This window comes from Trichosurus vulpecula, chromosome 7, assembly GCF_011100635.1.
Source record: "Trichosurus vulpecula isolate mTriVul1 chromosome 7, mTriVul1.pri, whole genome shotgun sequence".
Lineage (NCBI taxonomy): Eukaryota > Metazoa > Chordata > Mammalia > Diprotodontia > Phalangeridae > Trichosurus > Trichosurus vulpecula.
In genome coordinates this window covers 183,252,976-183,275,467 of record NC_050579.1, presented here as the reverse complement: position 1 = coordinate 183,275,467, position 22,492 = coordinate 183,252,976, and the positions used below count along the sequence as shown (strand labels likewise).

The 22,492-nt window shown below is 39.2% G+C and overlaps 1 protein-coding gene across 1 annotated transcript in view; it reads right to left on the bottom strand.

Annotated features, from left to right (window-relative positions):
* MDN1 (midasin AAA ATPase 1) overlaps positions 1 to 22,209 on the bottom strand; it is a 190,499-nt gene extending 168,290 nt beyond the window's left edge. Inside the window, exons 1-2 of the mRNA XM_036767059.1 lie at positions 21,936 to 22,209; positions 1,390 to 1,616 (exon numbers count right to left, since the gene is read on the bottom strand). Of these exons, the coding sequence (XP_036622954.1) occupies positions 1,390 to 1,616; positions 21,936 to 22,037 (329 nt within the window). The 5' untranslated portion in view covers positions 22,038 to 22,209. The remainder of the gene's footprint in view (positions 1 to 1,389; positions 1,617 to 21,935) is intronic.
* Positions 22,210 to 22,492: the final 283 nt, after the last annotated feature.

Genomic DNA, 22,492 nt, shown 5'->3' with positions numbered 1-22,492 from the left:
AAAGTAATGAAATAGCACCATGATCAAATACATTTAAATAACCCTTTAAATAAAAATAAATTATCAAAGCACATCTGATAAGGTTACCATGCTCTTTTAAAATCTCTGTAGAAAAAAAATAAAAAAAAAATCTCTGTAGATTACACGTTCCTACTTGTGAGGGACTACATACAGTATTTCTGCCTTTGTGTGAATTGTGGTATTTCCACTCCATAGGGCCAGTTTTTTCCCTTGGAAAATTTTCTCTAGGTAAGGATCTTTCTTAAATGTGACTGACCTTTTAGTTTTTATTCACCTGACCCAAGCAAAGACCAGAGATAACATGCAAAGTATGTCAAAATGGTAGGAGATGTTTTATGTTACTGTTTCTGAATAAACATTCTTCTTACAAAAGATGTTAATAATAACACTACACAGAAACATTTTTTTTTTCATATTGGGCTCAAAGACCTTCACACAAATACCCTTGCTTCTCAAAATAACTTTTCAACATTATAACAATACTGTGAAGCTCAACTTTGCATCTTTTCCACACACAAAAAAAAAATGTAGCTTTCTGTCAACTTAAGAGCAAAATAGCAGAATGCAATTATATATGCAAGGTTGCTTGTTGTTATTGTATTGATGGGGGGAAAGGTAGGGAGAGCAGAATACAGACTTTTCTATGAGCCCCGAAATCATCTAGTCCCACTCATTCATTTTATATAGTCATATCACAGATCAAGTCACATACTGCTCAAAATATAATTATAAAATGTAAAAATCCAATTTAATATATTTAGCCATTATCTTTATGTACATATAAATTCATGCAACAAATATTTACTAAGCATTTACTACAGAAAAGGTTTGTTGTTAAGTACTGTAAGAAATACCAAGATAGCTTTTTATTTCATAGAACTTAGAGTAGGGGGGATATAGAGAAAAAGATATCAAATAGTCTCTGGTCTCATATAGTTATCATTCTGCCAGGAAATACATACTCTATGCAGATAAGTATAATATGAAGTAGGGAGTGAAGGGGGCAAAACACAAGTCAAAGTACAGACTCTAAGAGTCCCAATAAAGGTAAAGAGTAGTCTAGCAGGTATAAGGTTAAGATACAAAAGCTATAGGAGGAGGGGGTAAAGAGAAGAATTTCAGAGTTCAAGATCGGAGAGGTGGACATAACCCATCCTGGTGTATTATGTAATCAGTACTTTCCTCAAAGCCAGAATAAAGAGATTCTGGTATTGTTTTGTTTATTTTTTCATTACAAAGTTATAATCATTATAACCTTTTTTGGTATCTTTATTCCCTCTTTTTCAGTAAGACTTTTCCCCTACTACCCAGGAGGGAATGGGTCCAATCATCAGAGACAAAAATATGCAGAATAAAAGGATTACTCACGGAAGAACATCAGGATGGCTACTGATAAGCTTGCTCATGGCCACACACAGCCTTTCATGTAGATCATGGTTGATCTGACCTCCAGCTTGGATGGCTTCCCTATTTCTTTCCAGCAAATCCAAGAGAATAGGTCGAAGTTGACGACCAATCAGGACAGTACATTCTTTATCCAGAAGCAGCTGTGATAAAGTACTAAGAATACACTGACGATCTTGCTGAGTCCATGTCTAGGTGAGAGGAAAAAAAAATGCCTAGTTTTAATAACATGCTTGTACCAAGCCAGTCTTCCAATGCCTAAAGAAATTAGGCAAACTAATTTCCAAGTTTCAAAAGTGAATCCAAAAAGAAAAAAAATGAATCCAGCTAAGGAAAAGAGATAAAATTCTCTTTAACAATCACCAGATAGGGTCCTGATATTTTGCTGCAATGAAATTTCGCTAACAATAATATCCATTACTGACAGAAATCATGTGTCCTGTTTTGAAGTGAAACAAAAGCAGCTTATATTTACACTGCACTTGAAAGCTAATATAATGCCTTGTTCACAACAAGACTAAGAAGTTACAATATGCATGGCAAAAGGGGAAACTGAGTCTGTGATTAATTAACCTACCCAATATCACATTTTGTTCTCCTAAAGGGTAGGCAGAGGAAGGAAGCAAATCTCACTATCCTTTTCCTCCTATCTTCTGAAGAGGATTCTTTAGTTTCTGTAGGGAATTTGGATTTTAGATGCTTTTTTTTTCCTTCGGAGAACTAACTAGAATGCCTAAGCTATAAAAGCATAAGGGAAGTTGGAAGATAATTGCTATCTAATACCAAGATGAAGGAAACACTAAATAGCTAATTACAGATAATCTATCTATCCTCTTTCCCACTGTCAATGCAAATATCACAAATCAAGCTCTTGTGTTATAAAGGGTGACAGTGTATCCTAACAGAAAGAACCCTACATTTGGAATCAAATTAGCATGGTTCGAATCATGGCTCTCCTACTTATTCCCTTATGACCTTGGAGTTTACCTCTCAGCCCTCATTTCCCATCTGTAAAATGGGAGAAATATACTATACAAGTGGTAAGGAACTCCTCTATATTATATAAAAAGAGATAGCCCTCAGAAGGCAATACAGACAAGTGGGACACCTTTGAGAGTTAATTATAGAATTTATTATTTGGTTAGAAGTAAAGCAAGGTATATGTAAATAGAGATTTAAAGTTTCATGTACAGCATTCTTTGTTCTACTCTGAAGAATCATTTTATTAGTATTTGCTAAGTTCAGAATAAAAATAATTTTTTTTAAAAAGAGCATTAATTTAGAAGAGTTCTCCATTTATACAACATTAACTCAACAGTCATGTACAATATGCCAGACACTGTGATAAGACCTGAGAACAAAAATATATAAATATAATAGTTCCTGCTTTCATAAAGCTTCCATTCTTTCCTTCTATGGGACTATAAAGAACTGGTCTTTGCCAGAAAAATCTACTTTCTTAAAGGTCTTGAGTTATGCTCCTTTGAAATGCTACTTCTAAATTGTTCTTAGGTCTCTAAAATAATATGAATGACTGTCACAGAAGCTCAAGGAGTTGAAATATCCAGAAAACAGCAAGTAACCTAGAATGCTGAGGCAACACTGGCAGCTTTACTGGAATCAACATCTAATGGAGCATGACTTCTGTAATACAAACAAACTGCCAGCATTCATTTCACTCACTCAAACACATATTAAACACCCAGTCAGTACAAGTCACTATTTAAGAATCCTGTTACCAGTCCTACTAATCTGCCAGAATTCCTCAAGTATTTGATTCAATTTAACAAACACTCTTCAAGCAAAGCACTATGCCACATTCATCTCCAGGAGAACCATACGTTCTTCTTGGGGGAGTTGGGGAGAAGAGGAGTAGAGTACAACAGGTATACAACAAACACGCAAATACAAGGTAATGTGAGGAAGACCAAAAACACAAATCATGGTGAAGAGGTCAGGGAATAATATGATGAGGTCAGGGAACTGTATGTTTTTAGGCGCGCTCGAGACCCCAAAATACCAGCATGCCGGGTCCTGCTCGAAAGAATTCGACTCAAGCCTTCTCACAGCCAAAGAGACAAAGTTTATTACAGGTTTGTCATATTGGGTTGTCTTAAGAAATCTCACCCTTTGTCATGCTCGTTTTCCCAAGTGGGCCAGATTCCATCTGAGGTAGATGGAATCTGAGCACCTTCATGGAAGCAAGATGACACATATACAGGAAGATTGCAGGAGGGATCTAGGGTGGTTCTGGGGTGATGGGAGGAGGAGTCTAAGGAGGAGCTTGATGGGACTGGGATGAGGTCAGACTATAGGAACCAAGAGAAAGGGACTAAAGGTGGGAAGTGGCTGAAGGCTATTTGGAGACAACAGACAATGTGACGCTAGGCTAGTTTCAGGGTAACAGATTTGGGCACAGACACTTTGACAAGTTCAAGAGTGGAAACTAGCCAGACAACGGAGGGCTAGGCTAGGTTAAGGGTAACCTAGCCTAGAAATTTGGGCCTAGCAATAATGAAAGGCTTATGGCCTTAAAGCAAATGCATCATCTAGTGGGAAGATTCAAGGGAGTTCATGGGGGCTCCCACAATCTAAACCTCATCAGTGGCATCACAAAAGGCTTCTGGTTCAATGGAGTCCTTTAGTATGAAGTGCCAGTTTGGGAGGAAGTGAGTCATCCAGAAAGGCCATCTCTAAGATCAAAGCATAAAAGTATAAACTTGGGGCAGCTAGGTGGCACAGCGAGTAGAGCACCAGCCCTGGAGTCAGGAGGACCTGAGTTCAAATCCAGCCTCAGACACTTGACCTATTTACTAGCTGTGTGACCTCGGGCAAGTCTAAGTGACCCCAACTGCCCTGCCAAAAAAAAAAACAAACAAAAAAAGTATAAACTTATCATCAATCATCTTTTTCAATGCATATCAGTATTTCCTAAACAGGGCACAAGGTGGTACACTGACAAAATTTCACTAATCCTTACTCCTTTTAAAAAATAAAGAAAGATGGCACCTCCTCTTTACCTCCCCCTTCCAACTGCTGGCAGTTCTTACCTTCTTATCTGCAGCAGACCCACCTTTGGCATTCCAATAGAGGAAAAAAAAACAAACTCCTATCAACTATTCAAACTCACTTCTCTCCCCTGGGGCCAAGAGGTAGTGTAGGTACAAATATTAAACTTATCTTATTTGCTGGTATGGCTCAATTGTTGCTCTGTCACAAGGGAAGGCTTGAATGAGGAAGGAGGGGAAGGAAGAAAACAAGCAATACCTCCAAAAGTGATAAGCATAAAATCATCAATAAAGCTTTTTTAAAAATCTCTTACCAACAAGCTACCAAGAAAACTATTTTTACTTATTTCAAAAATCTAAAAAAAATTAAATTGGCAATTGCCAAATTCAATCAAACTCAACAAATATTAAGCTCTACACTTTCACGCACACAGCTCCTCTACACTGTAATGTGCTCTCCTTTCGCTCAAAATAAACTAAGCCTTACCTAGCCTTCAACAGCTAACTTCAAATTTCATATTCTCTGTAGAGCACAAGCACTCTGTCTCTGTCTCCCTGACCTTTCTCCCTATTGTATAAATTTCTATACAACTCGGTTTGGTATAATTACATAGTTTCCTACACGCCAATGTCTTATCGACCAGAGGGTTATTAAGATCTAACCGTGTGTTATATTTCTCTAGGAGATGGTCAGGGAAGGGATTCAGGGGAAAATCTAGGTGATGGGGAAAAACAGAAATTTTTTAAAAATTTTTTTAAAGAAATAGGGACATCAAAAAGAAGGGAGAGTTTGGAGATAAGTTCATTTTGAGATGTCCCTAGGACATTCTGAATGAAATGTCCAATGAGCCAAAGGCAATATGGGACTGAAGCCTAGGGCTAGATGTTTAAATTGGTGAGTCACCTGCTTAGTGATAATAATTAAACAGAATCTTGGAGAAAACCCACAATTAGGAGACTTAATATGGATGATGAATGACAAGGATTTTGAAATCCAATAGAACGTAAACTCACTGAGGGCAAGGACGATTTCATTTTTTGTCTTAAACTCCCCATCTCCTGCTAGACACTTCATAAATGCTTGTTGACTAATTCTTGCTACACGAGGAGCAGCTGAAGTAAATGGTGGTATTTGGCATGGAGAAAAGAAGACTAGAGTGGAAAAGAGGTAGAGATGACAGCTATCTTCATTTAGTTGAAAGTCATGGGGAAGAGATTAACGATAAGCTTTTGTTCTGTTTGTCTCTAGAATGCAAAACTAGAAGGCAACTAGAAGTTGCAAAGAAGCAAATTTAGGCTTGACATATTGAAGAACTTCTTCAGAATTAGAGCTGTCTACCTCAACTGGAAGTTGATTCCTTCAGTGCAGGCCCACTGTCAGGCAGTACACTGTGAGGAGAGGAATCTGGTTTGCATATGGGCTGCTCTCCCTAACCTCTAAGGTTCTTTCCAACTCTGAATCTATCATTCTGTGAAGGGCAGTGTTTAGTGTACAAGTCCAATAGTTGAAGTTTCCTGTATTTTTTCCCCTTATTTTATGTATGATTAGAGTACAACCTCTTTAAAGACATGGTCTTCATATAATTAATTGTTGGCTGAGTAGCATGTGATACTGTATAGACAAAGCTTTGAGTATCAAATTCATCTTTGAAATTTCCCCTTTTAGCTGTGATTAGCTTTTCTTTTTCTTCTGAATGTACAATGAACTAGGAAGCAAAGCTCACTCATTTAATACTTAAAATAGATACTAAATCAGAAGCATCATCTTAGCGATTAATCCACAATTCAGCATTTCCTAATCAATTTCTTTTCTTTGTCACTGTTCTTATATATTACCAAAAGAATTGTATAGTTATGAAACCTGAAAAACTATTTGTCCAGCCCATCCCTTATTAAGAATTCTCTTTCCAGGGTCCTCAAAAAGTAGTCATAGCTTTTATTTGAAGATCTTCTTCAGCAGAGGAAGCTACTTATCTCCCCAGGCATTACATTTTACTGGATCCTTTTTCTGACTAAAGTCAGAGTTCAAGAAGTTCTAAGAATGAATAGACAATCTGTTCACTGAGATAGTGGAACATGGCTCTCCAGATGAGATATGGCTATATTACCATCTCTCTATATGATTACAGATCCACTGAGCTATATGGGGATGGGGGGTTAGGAGGAAGCCACATGGAGAGCGGGATAGGGGGAGACAGCTGTTGACATCAACAAGAGGCAATGTTGAAATGCAACATTGCTGCTGCCAACTGGAACTCTCACTCATCCACAAGTACACAAGCAGGGCGACCACCCATCACAGATGTTGCGGAATAGATTTGTTTTGGGAAAAAAGTTCAACTCATTGATCTGTAAAGTCCAAAATGAGAAATGGCCTGAAGAGATTATACTTTATGAAAGGCATCAGTTGAAGGAATTGAGAATATTTAGCCTAAAGAGAAGACTTAGAGTTTGTGAGTTATCTTCAAATATTTGAAAGGCTACAACACAGAAAAGGGATTGGACTTGTTCTCTTTGGACCCAGAGAGCTAAACTAGAACTTCAGTATTCAAGTGGATCTCTGACCTCATTGACTCTGGATGCTTTCTAATGATGGAACTCAAAACCTATCTTCACATTCTGTGCAACTCTTGTCCATGTCTTCTCATTAATTTTCCACAATTACCACACGTAAAGGGGGTGGAGACCTACCAGACAAGCAGCACAGTGTCCAGCTGTCTACCATCTATATACTTGAAAATACCCTATGTTTTGGGTTCTTATTTATAATTCAGCAGATACAGTAGTGGTGCTCCAATGCAAGTAGTTAAATGACACTGGTAGAATATTGTTATTAAAAGGATGGGTCTTTGTTTCTGGGACAAGTTTGGGGGTCATTAAAGGAGCTCTGAGATTTACCAGATGCATTCCAACCTGAAAGATGCCTTTTAGCACAATGTAAGGAAATAAAAGTCTTAAGTACAAGGTCTACATAAAAGTAGAATGTGATGCCTGGGGAGATAAGTGGGTTCTTCCACTGAAGAGGGTCTTCAAATAAAAGCTGAATGACTACTTTTCAAGGATGCTACAAGAATTCTTTTAGTAAAGGATGCACTCGACAAATAGTTTTTCGGGTTTCGTCATTATATAATTCTTTTGGTAATATACGGGAACAATAACAAAAAAAATCACAACATGACTTAACAAAGGATGTATGTTCCTTTTGCAGAGCCTTGTTAAAGATAATTTTAAACAAAATCAGGACTCTCCCAGAAATACAGACGGAAATCATATGCATCAGGTACAACATCAGGTTTTTGATAGCTGTATTTTAGAATCAAAGGAGTGGGAAAATATCCTCCTTTGAAACATGTACAACATTCTGCAGAGTGAAAAAAGCAGAATTAGGAGGGCATAAGCAATGATAACATAAATGAAAACAATTAAAAAGTAAATTTAAAACAATAATTAAAAATAAAAATTGAACTCAAATCAAATGCAAATACTGGTTCCACAGAACAGAGGATAAAAACACAAAACCTTCTTGGAAGGAATGTGAATGCTGACAGCCACAGTAAGGTAGTCTTGCTTAAATGTATTTGGTTTTTGTTTAGGGTTTGTTTGTTTTTTTGTCCCAAGGAAAGAATTTTAGGGAGAGAGGACATACTGGTATAAAAAAGGTATTAGTAAAAAAAATTTTTTAAAGAAAAAATATCTCCCTTGCCTCAAAAGCAATAGAACATAAACTGTTTAAAATTTTAGAAAATAATTTTTCACAGCTGTACTGTGAATTGATACCATTCCTTCCATTTTTACACATAAAGAACTTGCAGTACAGAGACTTATTCAAAAAAATCATTCAGCAGTGTCGTAGGTCAAATGATAATCAGAACTCAATATTCCAGCATTTGATGTCTTTTCTGAATTTTATCTTCTTTATCTCTTAGGATTAATTTTAAGGGCTTGAGCTAAGATGATCACAAAGATAAAGCAACTGGAATACAAACAAAAAGATATTTTAGCTGGATATCCAGGCCCAAAGGCTACAAGAGACTGGGCAGGAGGGGGGAGGGGGGCAATTATGCTTCTACTTCATTATTGATAAAAAGCAAGAAATGGAACCAGCTCTTTCTTTTAAATCCCTTTTTAAATAAAGTGCCTGACACATAGCAAGCACCTAATAAATGCATGTTTCCTGACTGCATTTTTCTCCATTTAAGTGTAACACAGGAAAAAGATATTATCCAGAGCAGGTTAACCTTGCTCGTCTATGCAACATAATCTACAGTTACTAGCCAGAAACTTTCACTCCCACCTTCCAAGTCATCTCAGGAACCTGGAAACTCATCACTCCTACTTTCACCATCCTAGACATTAGCTAATGAGTTCTCCTTTCCCAAGAAGCATGGGGTAAAGAAGTTTCCAGCATTAAAGCATTCACTAGGTAAAAGCCAGGCAAGAAAAAAGACTGCGTCTACAACAGTTTAGTGCCCGTCACTAACGGCTTTATGGATCTCGGTAAGACCGCACAAACTCAATTTTTCCAAATTGTCACAACCATTTTACATATGAATATATATGTACATACATGTAAACCGCAGCTTGGTATAGGGGAAAAGAATGCTGAATTTGAAATGAGAAGGGACCATGGTGGAATAGAAAGGGGGCTTAATTTGGAGTCAGAAGACCTGGTTTTAAATCTCAGCCTTGCCACTTAACTATCAAGTGACCAAGGTCATCAACCCACTGGGCTAGATAGTCTCTGAGCGATCTTCTAGTTCAAAATTTCTGAAACTAGCTGTCACAAGTCAACAGTGTCTGCACTGTTCTGTTTCTAAAAGGTAAGGGGTCAGGTCAGACGTGCCCCTTCACCCTACCGTGAGGCATCAGGAATAGAAGCCACATATGAAACTTAGCTGTAAACTGAGGATGTCTAGAGGAAGATGACGTCAGAAACCTTTTCTACATTAAAATTCTACTACCCTGAAACAATGACAATAATACTGTGAAGTGTGATGTTTGTATAAACACACAAGTCCATGACAGCAACCAAAGAGCTTTAAATCAGAAAAATCAACAGAAAGCAACATATTAAAAAAAAAAGGTCTTAAAAGCAGTAAAATGGAACCTTACAGAAACAGACACTTCAACTGACAATCACAAAAAGGCCCCTGAATCACTTTAGTGACTAGTAATAATAGGACTGTTCGGTGTGTTTGGATTTTTTTTTTTTTTGCTATGATCATTTCACATTGAAGGTATTTTGTCTTGATTTGCTGTTATCAATTTAAGGGATGCTAAAATGGTCATTTGGGTAAAAGTAGTTTTAAAAAAAAGAATGACAGGCATCCATACATAATGGAAAGAGTCCTGGACTTGGAGTCTTGTGGGTCTAGATTTAAATCAAACCACTAATGCATACTATGACTATGGACTTATGTTCTCAATCCTTAATTTCCTCATCTATAAAGTGGGGATAAAAACAACTGAAATACCCACTGCCCAAGACTATTTTGTGGTGAGGCTCAAATGAGATATGCAGAAGGTCAACTATGATTAAAATGAGCAAAGACAGTCTCATTAAGCTCTAATGATTCCAAAGGAAAATATTTTCACTGTTAAAAAAAAAAGTTGGCAACCTCTTTGCTCCCCTGGAATTAAATGACCTAGATTAGAATGAAGACATCACCACAATAATAGATACTTTTTAAATAATTTTTTTAGTTATTCTCACCTTGACAAATACCCACAAATATGAACAGAAAGAGCTAAGGATATGATATTGAGAATCTACTGCATATAGCTTCATTAAAAAAAAAGCAGATAATAAACTCAACACAGTTCCAAACCCATCCTGTTTTTCTGTGTCTCTCTCTGAACTTCATTCCGTTCTCTTCTGTGCATTTTGCTGAATGATTCAATGAGTCAGCCTCTTTCTTTTCTTTTTGGCATCACGATCAGTATTCTCTTCTTCCCACTCCCCATGTAACAAATAGGCTTAGTCAAGTAAGACTAATCCATATATTGACCATGAAGGCCATACACTTTGAAAATGAGGACTTGGTTGAAGAATGTAAAGGAATCATTTCTCCTTCCCACCTTCCATAAGAAGCTATGAAGGATGCTAAACATGTTCACATTCAACCGAGAAAACTCCCAAAGCAGAAGCTACCACTCACAAGAGTGTCCTGAAACATTACTATCTGGTTTCCCAAAAAACAAGCAAAAAACAGGACACAGAATAAGGGAAACTGCTTCCCAATTTCATTCTTAAGCACTCCACTGAAGACCTCCTCCCATGCCTCCCCCATCCAGGCTTGAAGGTCAACCTGGCCTCTTTAAGGCTAAGCTACTAGAGACTAAACTCATGCAGTAGGTTATACCAGGGTTTTCAAAGCAGCCCTCTGAGGACAATACTAGGTAAGGTCAGAAAATCTTGTTTCAACCCTTATTGAAAAATCTTTCCTGAGGAGGCAGAGCCAAGATGACAGCTGGAAAGCAGGGACTTGCCTAGGGCTCTCCCCCAGGACCCTCCAAACACCGATAAAAAATGGCTCTGAACAAACTCTAGAACTGCAGAACCCATGAAATAGCTGAGGGAAGCAGGGCTCCAGCCCAGGACAGCCTGGATGGTCACTGGGTAAGGTCTATCACACACGGAGCTGGGAGCAGAGCCCAGCGTGGGCTGCGCTGGGACCAACCAGACTAGGAGCCGGGCGGAACAGGCCCTAGCACCCTGAATCAGTGAGCTGTGGCAGTTACCAGACTTCTCAACCCACAAACACCAAAGACAACAGAGAAGGTTAGTGGGAAAAGCTGCTGGGACATAGTGAAAGGAGTTCTCGGTTCAGCCACCAACCAGAGGGCAATGGAGGTAGTGCAGCTACAGAAATACAGCTGTAGTTGCTTCCTGCCCCAGGACCACCTGGTGGGAGGAGTTAAGTGGTGGATCAGAGCAGGAGTGCAGAGCCTGCTTAAGATCTGAGTCCACTTGGGTTAGCAGTTCTTGGGGGAGGTGGAGCGCTGGTGTGGCAGAGCTTGCTGTGTAAAAATAGCTCTGAAAACAATAATGCAGTCTCTCAAGCTTGGGACAAAGTATTATCTACTCTATAAGCAGTCATACCCTGACAAAAAACTCAAGGGTCAAGTAGTTGGCTGGGAACATGGCCAGGCAGTGAAAACAGACTCGGATTCAGACTCAGACTTTGGAATCTTTCTTTGGTGACAAAGAAGAACAAAACATACATCCAGAAGAAGTCAACAAAGTCAAAGAGCTCACATCAAAAGCTTCCAAGAAAAACATGAACTGGTCTCAGGCCATGGAAGAGCTCAAAAAGGATTTGGAAAAGCAAGTTAGAAAAGTAGAGGAAAAATTGGGACAAGAAATAAGAGTGATGCGAGAAAAACATGAAAAACAAGTCAATGGCTTGCTAAAGGAGAACCAAAAAAATACCGAAGAAAACAACACCTTAAAAAATAGACTAACTCAAATGGCAAAAGAGCTCCAAAAAGCCAATGAGAAGAATGCCTTGAAAGGCAGAATTAGCCAAATGGAAAAGGAGGTCCAAAAGACCAACTGAAGAAAATACTACCTTAAAAAATTAGATTGGAACAAGTGGAAGCTACTGACTTTATGAGAAATCAAGATATTATAAAACAGAACCAAAGAAATGAAAAAGTGGAAGACAAGGTGAAATAGCTCATTGGAAAAACCACTGACCTGGAAAATAGATCCAGGAGAGATAATTTAAAAATTATTGGACTACCTGAAAGCCATGATTAAAAAAAGAGCCTAGACATCATCTTTCAAGAAATTATCAAGGAGAACTGCCCTGATATTCTAGAGCCAGAGGGTAAAATAGAAATTGAAAGAATCTAGTGATCGCTTCCTAAAAAAGATCCCAAAAAGGAAACTCCTAGGAATATTGTTGCCAAATTTCAGAGCTCCCAGGTCAAGGAGAAAATACTGCAAGCAGTCAGAAAGAAACAATTTGAGTATTGTGGAAACACAATCAGAATAACACAAGATCTAGCAGCTTCTACATTAAGGGATAGAAGGGTTTGGAATATGATATTCAAGAGGTCAATGGAGATAGGATTAAAACCAAGAATCACCTACCCAGCAAAACTGAGTATCATGTTCCAAGGCAAAATATGGACTTTCAATAAAAGAGAAGACTTGCAAGCTTTCTCAGTGAAAAGACCAGAGCTGAATAGAAAATCTGACTTTCAAACACAAGAATCAAGAGAAGCATGAAAAGGTAATCAAGAAACGGAAATTGCAAGGGACTTACCTAAAGTTGAACTGTTTTGTTTACATTCCTACGTGGAAAGATGATGTGTATAATTCATGAGACCTCAGTATTAGGGTAGCTGAAGGGAATATATATGTGTGTGTGTGTGTGTGTGTGTGTGTGTGTATGTATGTATGTATGTATGTATGTAGAGGGGGGGCCCCCACAGGGTGAATTGAATATGAAGGGATGAAATCCTAAAAAAAAAAAATCAAATTAAGGGATGAGAGAGGAATATATTGAGAGAGGGAGAAAGGGAAAGACAGAATGGGGTAAATTATCTCGCATAAAAGTGGCAAGAAAAAGCAGTTCTGTTGGGAGGAAAGAGGGGGCAAGTGAGGGGGAATGAGTGAATCTTCTTCTCATAGATTTGACCTGAGGGGGGAATAACATACACACTCAACTGGGTATCTTACCCCACAGGAAAGAAGGAGGAAGGAGATAAAAAAGGGGGGAACGATAGAAGGGAGGGCAGATAGGGGGAGGAGGTAATCAAAAGCAAACACTTTTGAAAAGGGACAGGGTCAAGGGAGAAAATTAGATAAAGGTGGACAGGATAAGAAGGAGCAAAATATAGTTAGTCTCTCACAACATGAGTACATGTGGCCTATGTTGAATTGCTTACCTTCTTAGGCAGGGTAGGTGGGGAAGGAAGAGGGGAGAGAATTTGGAACTCAAAGTTTTAAAAGATGTTCAAAAACAAAAAAGTTTTTGCATGCTACTAGGAAATAAGATATACAGGCAATGGGGCATAAACCTCTATCTTGCCCTACAAGAAAGGGAAAATGGGATAAGGGGGAGTAGGGTGACTGAAGGGAGGGCTGACTGGGGAATGGGGCAATAAGAATATATGTCATCTTGGAATGGGGGGGAGGGTGGAAATGGGGAGAAAATTTGTAATTCAAACTCTTGCGAAAATGCTGAAAATTAAAAATATTAAATAAATAAATGATGATTAAAAAATGTATGGCTATATTTTCTTCCTTTAATAAACTGGCAATACACAATATAAATAAATCTTTATTTGATAGTTAAAGGTCAATGCCTTCAACCACATCTGAAATAACTGAAGACAATCCTCAACGTCAAAGTCAGGACTGGTCACCACTACCAAACTGTGGCGTGTAAGATCAGTAGTACACTTCTTGAACACTTGAAAAAAAAATTCACTTTTATCAATACCAACAACCCTAATTTCTCATAATTCAAAGGACTTTACGACTTACAAAGTTTTTTTCCCTCACAATAAATCTGTGAGGTAACCAGATTAAGCATTACCCCCACTCCTCAATTGATAAATGGTCAAAGGATATGAATAGGTAGTTTTCAAATAATTCCAGCAGCCACGTGAAAAACTACCACAAGAGAAATGTATGTGAAATCAACTCTGAGAGTCCTCAAACTGGCAAAAATTAAGAAAAGAAAAATGACAAATTCTGGAGGAGCTGTATATTAAAGCATTCCTTCATAGAGCTATGAATGGGTCCAGACCTTCTGGAAAGCAATTTGGAACTATGCCCCAAAAGTAACTAACAGTGAATATCTTTTGACCCAGCAACATTACTACTAGGCCCTCACCCCAAAGAAATCAAAAAGAAAAAAGGGATCCATTGGTACAAAAATAATACATAGCACCTTTTTTGGCAAAGAACCAACTAAACTAAAAGGATGACGAACAACTGGACAATGGTAAAGAATGTAAGGAAATACTACTACGCATGAGAAATTATGAAAGGAACCTGGGAAGACCTGCGGAAATGAATTTATACAATTAACAACAACACTGTAAAAGCAAATAAAATTTAAAGATTTAAGAATACTGATCAATTCAATGACTAACCATGAATCCAGCAGATCAATGATGACAGATGATGGACTCCAGACACACAATGAAACATGAATTTTTGGACACGGCCAATGAGGGAATTTGTTTTCCTCAACTATGCATATGTGTTGTAAGGGTTTGGTTGGGTGACTTTTTTTTGAATGGGGACAGGAGTGAAGGGGGAGGGAGAGAAAGTGAATGTTTATTAACTAAAAATAAAAACTGATCTAGCTACATACAGCAGAAAAAGCACTGGTCTTAGAGTCAAAAAAGTTGGTAGCTACTGATTACAAGGTGAAGGTGAGAACTGGTTCTTTCTCCTTTCTTTTTTCTCTCTTTCACCAATGCCTTGTCAAAAGTTGCACTGAACTGTTCAGAGTCAGATTTGGACCTCAGGTATTTTGCCTAGCTTCATGAAGCTAGGCAAAATAAATCACTTGAGCTCTCTGAGAGGTAGCTTCCTTATCTTTTTTTTTTCCAGCTTCCTTATCTTGAAGATAAGATGACACTACCAGGACTACAGATCTTACAGGAGCCTGGTGAAAAAGAATGCTTTGTAAGACCTTAAGTGTTCTATTAATGTGAACTGTCTAAAGTGATTTAACTGAAATAAACTCTTAGCCAGTGGCAATCATATTTCAAACCCACGTCATTTATTTCTCAAATATTTATTTGTGTGGATTTGTTTTTCTTCTCTACTATACTACAGCATGGGTTAGTGGAACCAAGGCTGCATCTGGAGTCAGAGGACCTCTGCTTAAGTCAATTAAGACAATCTGCCGCTTGTCACCTGTGTGCCTTTGGAGAAGTCACTTGCCCTCTCTAGTCCTCAGGTTCATCATCTGTAAAATGAGGAAGATGAACCAGAAGAGCTCCAAAGTCACTGTCAATTCTAAATCTATTACCTTATTATCCTATTAATGATCATGATAAAAATATAGAGAAACAAGGGAGACCTCCAGAGAATATGTGAGTGAAGATGAGGCCAAATCCATACTAGATTGGTACAACAGGCCAGACACCACAGCTGATGCACATTTTTATGAGTTGCTATGGCTACAAGTGGCCATAGCAAGTTGCTATGGTTACCTGATAGCCAGTCTAACAGCGAGCCTAGAAAAAGGCTGGTCTTATTAGCTAACAGGGAAACATCAGGCCTATACTCCAAAGCTTTTTCAGCTTGGTAGAGCCTGCAAGAATTTGTTTAACTGAGATAATCTCCCAAGAACCTGAAGGTGACCCTGTCATAAAGAGGCAAATAGATAAAGCAGACTCTTAAGTCTTTTGACAATTACTGACTGATTATAATTCAATTTAAAATAAACGCTATTTAATTTGACAAATATTAGACATCTATTAGCAAAGGTCTAAGGGAAGATACACAGATTAAATAAAACACAAGACTATGTCCAGCCTCAAGTTGTTCAACTGGGGGGAGGGCAGGTGGAATTTACCAAAAAAAAAAAACAGAACAGTTAAATCACCTGTATACAGACAAGAAAGTTTCCCTCAGGACTTGTTCTGAGTTCATATCTTAGTCCCAGGAATCCCAGTGCCTTAACACAGGGGAAGGATCACTAATTTCTAGCAAAAAGAGAACAATTCTGAGAGTTACTAAAGTGCGATTCAAGCCCAAATGAAGGGAGGGAGGCAACATTATATAGTGGAAATAATGTTTGGTGTGGAATTAGAGGACCTGGGATCGTTCCTGTTACCTATGCAATCCTGAGACAGTCACTTAATCTCCATAGGTTTGAGCTCAGCTGTAAGATGAGAAGGGATTGGACATGATCTCTGAGGTCCTTTCCAGCTCTAAATCTATAGTATTGTGACTCTATGGATACTGTACACGTATCTCCCATGAAAAGAAACAGAGCTTCAGGGATTCAGGCTCCTCCTTGATAATCTATCCTGAAAAAGGGGGAGGTGGACCCACAGGCCTTCCAACTTCACTTGGAAAGAGCAGCCCTCTGCAATCATGGACAAATCCTCGTTAGCTAGGACACAGGATAGTTTCACATGGCTCCTAGAAGCTCCTAACTTGAATTGAAATCATATGCCTAAATCTATATTTATTTCATCATTAGCATGTTGCTTCTTGTACTAAACCCAACTAGCTGTCAGATGAGTTCATATGGTGCCTTTTAACAGTGCTCCTGGGGTTCAATTTTCCTTCCAGGTTTTATTCTTTTCAAGGATGAATTTTTAGTACTACATATATCAGCTGTAATGTGGCTATATAGCTAAAGAGATATTACCTAGAAACTTCATAAAAATCCAAAGCAACTAAGACAACTAAATAAGCAGTCTCAGAAGTCCTAAGGATGCATATTCTAATTCTTTTAAAATTACGAGGGACATAGAGAAACAGTGAGAGAATCCATTTTGGAATCCACATTGAAACTAGAAACCTCTACAAATTTCAAATAGAAGAAGGGAGAGGAGACTGCAGGATATCAATTCTACCACTAATATGTTGTATGACTTTGCACATGTCACTTTACCATTCTAGGCCTCAGTTTAACAGTCTGTAAAAATGTAAGGGTTGAATTAAATGATTTCTAAGGTATTTTTCAGTTCTAAAATTATACATATAATTCTATCTTACACTGTCATACTTCTTTTATTGATAATCAAGCCAAAAGCAAATGATGCCGTAAAAGGATAGGGCATAGAAAGTTTTCAGAATATCATATGTCAAATATTGTGCTACACAATTAAACATTACCACAGAGAAAGACAAAAAAAAAAAATCTGCGACCTAGGCCCTAGGATGACTTTTATTTACTCATCTCTCACCAGCTCTATCTAAAAGGGGATTCTACTGCAAAGTGAAAAAAATTTCACTCTTGTACCATCCTTCTAGAAAATCTACACCTAAGATTCTAAATGTAAGAGAATGCATAACTCAGAAGGCTTTGCTGTGCCCTTTTCTTTAAAAAAGTAAGAAAGACAAGCAATTAGAGACTTCCATGGAGGTTTGGAATTCAGGAAAAAATTGGTAAAAAAAAAAAAAATTTAACTTTTCCTCCCCCAATTAACAAGTATTTCTTTTCCTTCCTTCTCAACTTACCTACGCAACAAAAAAGCAAAGAAAAAACAAACTCTTATTAACAAATATGCATATTAAAGCAAAACAATTCCTCCACACTGCTCATGTTCAAAAATGCATGTCTCATTCTGCATCTTGAATCCATCACCTCTATGTCAGGAGGTGGGGAGCAGGCTTCAGACAAAATATTTCAATACAGAAAGCTGTGTAGAGCAGCAACCCCATGCTTAAAATCTTTCATCCTTTAAGAGGAATACAAGGGAAAAAAGACAGTCTAACAGAGACCTAAAGGACAACTTGCCTCACTATTTATATTCAGTTAAGAACATCCTATTTTCCACTACTAAGTATGAATAATAATAGTTAAGTTTATTTTTCTAAGATCTCTTTATCTCCCCTTAGGCTTGGCTGAAGTTTTTTTTAGAAGGCCTAATGAAATTGCTTTTTTATGAGCAAGTCAATAGAGATCCAACTTGTAGCTTGTCAATGTGAAAACCACGGTCTATGGAGGACACTACAGTAATCACATAAATCTCTTTTATATATCCAAAGTGTGCTACATACATATGCCATAGATCCCTGTGCCCACAGCAAAACCAAATTGTGCTTAATGAAAGCTAAGTGGAAAACTGTACTGAGCTAATAATTTCCATGTGAATTTAAGACATATCAGATACAAATCTTAATGATGATATTATTTAACCTGCGATGCAATCATTCAAATCAATAAATCAACTAGGCACCTTCTGTGTGCACGGTGCTGAGTTTGGTACCACAAGGAAACATTTCATCTAATTGAGAGGACAAGTCAAACACAAAGTTAAATAATAAAAGATTTAACAGTTCAAGGCGATGATAGAAGAGCCATCGCAAAGCAATACATGATTAATTGTCATATGAACTGTACAGACAATAACTGCTACATTAGAGGGAGAAATTCATATGTTAATGACATTTCTCACCATTCTCCCAGTCATTTGTGACTCCTCAAGTTTAATCTGTCACAAAGCCCAGTCCGTACTTAGAAATGCATCTCACGTTAATTAGTCTTGTGACAAATTTATGCTGTCTAACCTCAATAGGACTCTCACTTTTATAATGCAATTATTTTATTCTTTTGACTCTCTAAACCTTAAGGATACGGGCAGGACCTGCAATTTCACTGGTATAGAGCAGGGCTTCTTAAACTTTTTCCACTCACAACCCGTGTGCTCCACGACCCACAGTTTAAGAGAATTCCAGGGTGAAGACGCTCAATTAATTCAGGTTTGGCATCTTTTCTGCAACTTAATTCTCTTCAGCTACTTAGGGCACTGAGAGGTTCAAATGGCTTATTCAGGGTCACATGCCCAATATGTATCACAGACAGGATTTGAATCCAGGTCTTTCTAGCTACAAAGCTAGCTCTCCACCTTATACCCCACTGCCTCTAAGAGCCCTAGACATGAATTAATATCAGTTATTGTAAGAGCTATTACAAACGTCCTCTTCTCAATTCTCCAGTTCTACACCCCCATCACTAAACAGATAACTGGCCTCCTATTTGACCCCAACAGTAGAGGCCAACCCCTGAGAATCCCTTCCACTACTATAAACTTCTCAATTTCTTTTCACATCCTATTACCTTCCCTTTCAGTCTCAGAGAAAGAGGTTAGTGTTCTTCCCGGGCAAGTCATGGAAAATCAGTCTCTTCTTAGCTCCTCTTCCATAATCTTGCACTCCCTAAGAGCAAAAATACTCAGGTTTCCCCTAACCTAAAAAGCTTTTCCTTGACCCTATCATCATTTTCTTCGCTTTGTCATTCACTGACAAACTTAAAGAAAAAGGATGCCATTAGTCACTGCCTCCACTTCTTACCTCACTACTGACTCCTCAAACCCCAGCAATGTAGCTTCTTACTCCCACCACTATACTGAAACACCTCTTTCCAAAAGTACTTTATCCTTAGGAAGGCAGCCTAGCACAGTTTATTTAATATTGAACTTGAGTCACAAAGGCTTGGACTTAAATACATCCAAATGGGGCAAATCTCAATAAAAAATTTAAGCCACCATTTCCTCAACTATAAAATAGAAATAAAAGTGGTAACTTACTTGTGATTGGAGGACTGTACAAATGCTAATTAACATTCCAAGAGCTATTGGTCTTTTTTAGTCTTCATCCTCCAACACCTTATTCACCATTGTTAAACATCCCTTTCTCCCATAGCACTCAGATATCCTCCTCCCAAACCTTAAATGAGGGAGTTTCTACAAAGTTCAGTTACTGGTCAATTAATTAATCTCTTCTCTCTACACACATTCAAGCCTGTGGTCAGTTCATCCACTTCCCAGGCTTCAATTATGCTCTATACACAAGTAACTCCCAATTATTCATCTTCACCCCCAACTGCTCTACCACCTCCATCTAGGCTCTTATTTCCAACTGCCAAATACCTCAAACTCAGAATGTCCCAAATGAAGTGATTTGCTTCACTCCAAAAACTTCTGACTAATCTCCAATGGAATCACCATCCTGCCAGTCACACATTTATAAATTGTGGGTCATTTGCCTCTTTATTCTCCCCTATTTCCCACATTTAATCAGTCAGTCACCTGGTCCTATTAATTCTTCTTTGATAAAAATCAGGTTTTTTTTTTCAGATATTGATGTGGGTACTACTTCAACCAATACAGAACATAGCAAATCTACAATATAGATAATTTCATGAGTTATTATGAAACACAAAAAAAAAATTCACCACCTATGGGCCAACCTTTTGATGATGAGCCTCTGAATTTCGTTAGGCTGTTATTACAATAACATAGAGCCACCCTTCAAGAACACAATTTGGATCTAACACATATATCCACTCCCACTATAACTACACTAAGGGAAGGTCCCAAATTTTCTCAACAAGACTACTTATTAGAAGAGCCTTCTAGCTATTTATCCTAACGTATCCTTTAAATCTCTGCCAAAATAATCTTCCTAAAATGAATTATCCTTCTGATCACTGCATGCCCTCAATCAAAAACTATCAATGGCTCCCCATTATTAACTAAAGTAAAAACTCTTTAACATGGTACTCTAAGCCCTCTTCAATCTGGCTTCAAGCTACCTTTTTTTTTTTTAAGCCTTACCTCCTATTAATCCTTTTCTCATATCCCATGCTCCAGACAACCTGGACTACTCTCAATCCCCAAATGAAATGAGACAAATCCATATGCCATTACCACACCCAGATCAGACTTCTCCTTTCCTCATCATCCATCCTATCTCCCTCTATAAAGGTCTTGCCTTCCCTTCTGGGTCCAAATGTGGTACCATCTCTTCCTTTAAGTATTCCCTGGCACTGTTCCTTTCCCACCTACATTCCCATAACCATAGTAATATATCTTTTGCTTAACATACTTTTATATTTATATATTACAATTTTTAAAAAAAATTTAAGTAATCTTTTAATCAGTAACCATAACACCTTGACTGGATTTCTCCTTTGTACAGATCTGCCCTAATATCAGTTATTTGAGGAGGTGCCCCACCCCCATTAGACGGTAAGCACTTTGAAGGCAAGAAACGTACCCTCACCTCTCTCACTGCTTCATGGCCCAGCTTCTAAGAATCATTTGTATCCAGAACCGCACAGTTCAACACTCCAGCCCACGCAGCTTAACTCCTATGGAGCTTATTGTCTGCATCACAACACTTAGCACCGAATCGCAGTTTCCCACACTATCCTGGAGGGTAGGTTTCTGCATATATGCTGTGCTTATAACATATGTGTATATATACACACACACGCACATACGTACGGGTTTTGTTTTTTGTTTTTTTTCGCAACGTTCTCTCGGTTAGGTAGATAACATGGAAGCAGTAAAAATGCTTGCCCCTTCTTAAACTGAAAAAGAGACGCAGGCTGAGGGTAAGGAAGGGGGGAGAGAAGAATATGAGCAGAAACCAATCACCAACCCTTAAAAAAAAAAGCAGCTGGAAGATGCTTATTTGGGGAATATAACAGCCCGCAAGGCTTGGAGCCCCCAGCCTCTATTACAGAAAACAAGCCAGGTTTAGGGATCAACCACAGCTATCAGAAGAATCAAACACGCCCCGCCTTCAAAAAAAAAATCCCCTCCTCCCCCCCTCCCCACACACACACCCACCACCACCACCTCCCCCCACTAGTCCCCGCGAGCCCGAGGATGCCAGGTGAGGGGGAGCGGGTCTACACCGCTCCGACCCCACCCCCACCCCGCGCCGCATTTCTGGGGCGGGTTGGGGCTAAAGAGGAGTGGCGGCGCGCCGGGGCCTCTCTGCGCCCTTACCCCCGGCACTCCGTCTCGGGCCCTGGGGGTCGGTGGAGGGGCGCTCACCTGCTTCGTTAGGAACCTGCCGAGCTCGCTGCGGCTCTTTTCGTTCCTGGCGGCAAGGATTCGCAGCGGGGCTGCCGCCAGATCCAGCTGCAGGTGCTCCATGTCCCTGGCACCCGCTCCCCGCCCACTCCCACCCAAGGATCCAGCAGCCCGATGCCCTCCGCCTGACGCGATGGCTCAGGCTCCCCGCCGCAGCGTGCGCGCTAGCCCTATGGCACCTCTGCCGCCACCGCCCCCAAGGAAAGCGGTCGCCGCGGCTCCTGGGCAGCCGCACACGTGGGGCGAGCACGCGGCCTCCTGCGTCATTCGCCAGCGACAGCGACGTGGGACGACCGCAGCACCGCCACCCTTCGAGGCGGGGTGGGGGAGGAGCGGAAAGGTGAGCTTTGGGCGACCGAACGGCCGTAGGCACAGCTGCCCAGGAGGATGGGCACAAAAGCTGCGCCTGACTACAAGTAGACGAGGAGGCTGGACAGAGATCTCTGAGCAGCTCAAAGAAGACTAATTCCCCCTCTCCCCCCGACCACAAACAGGGCCGCCTCCGGAAGGTGCAGTGC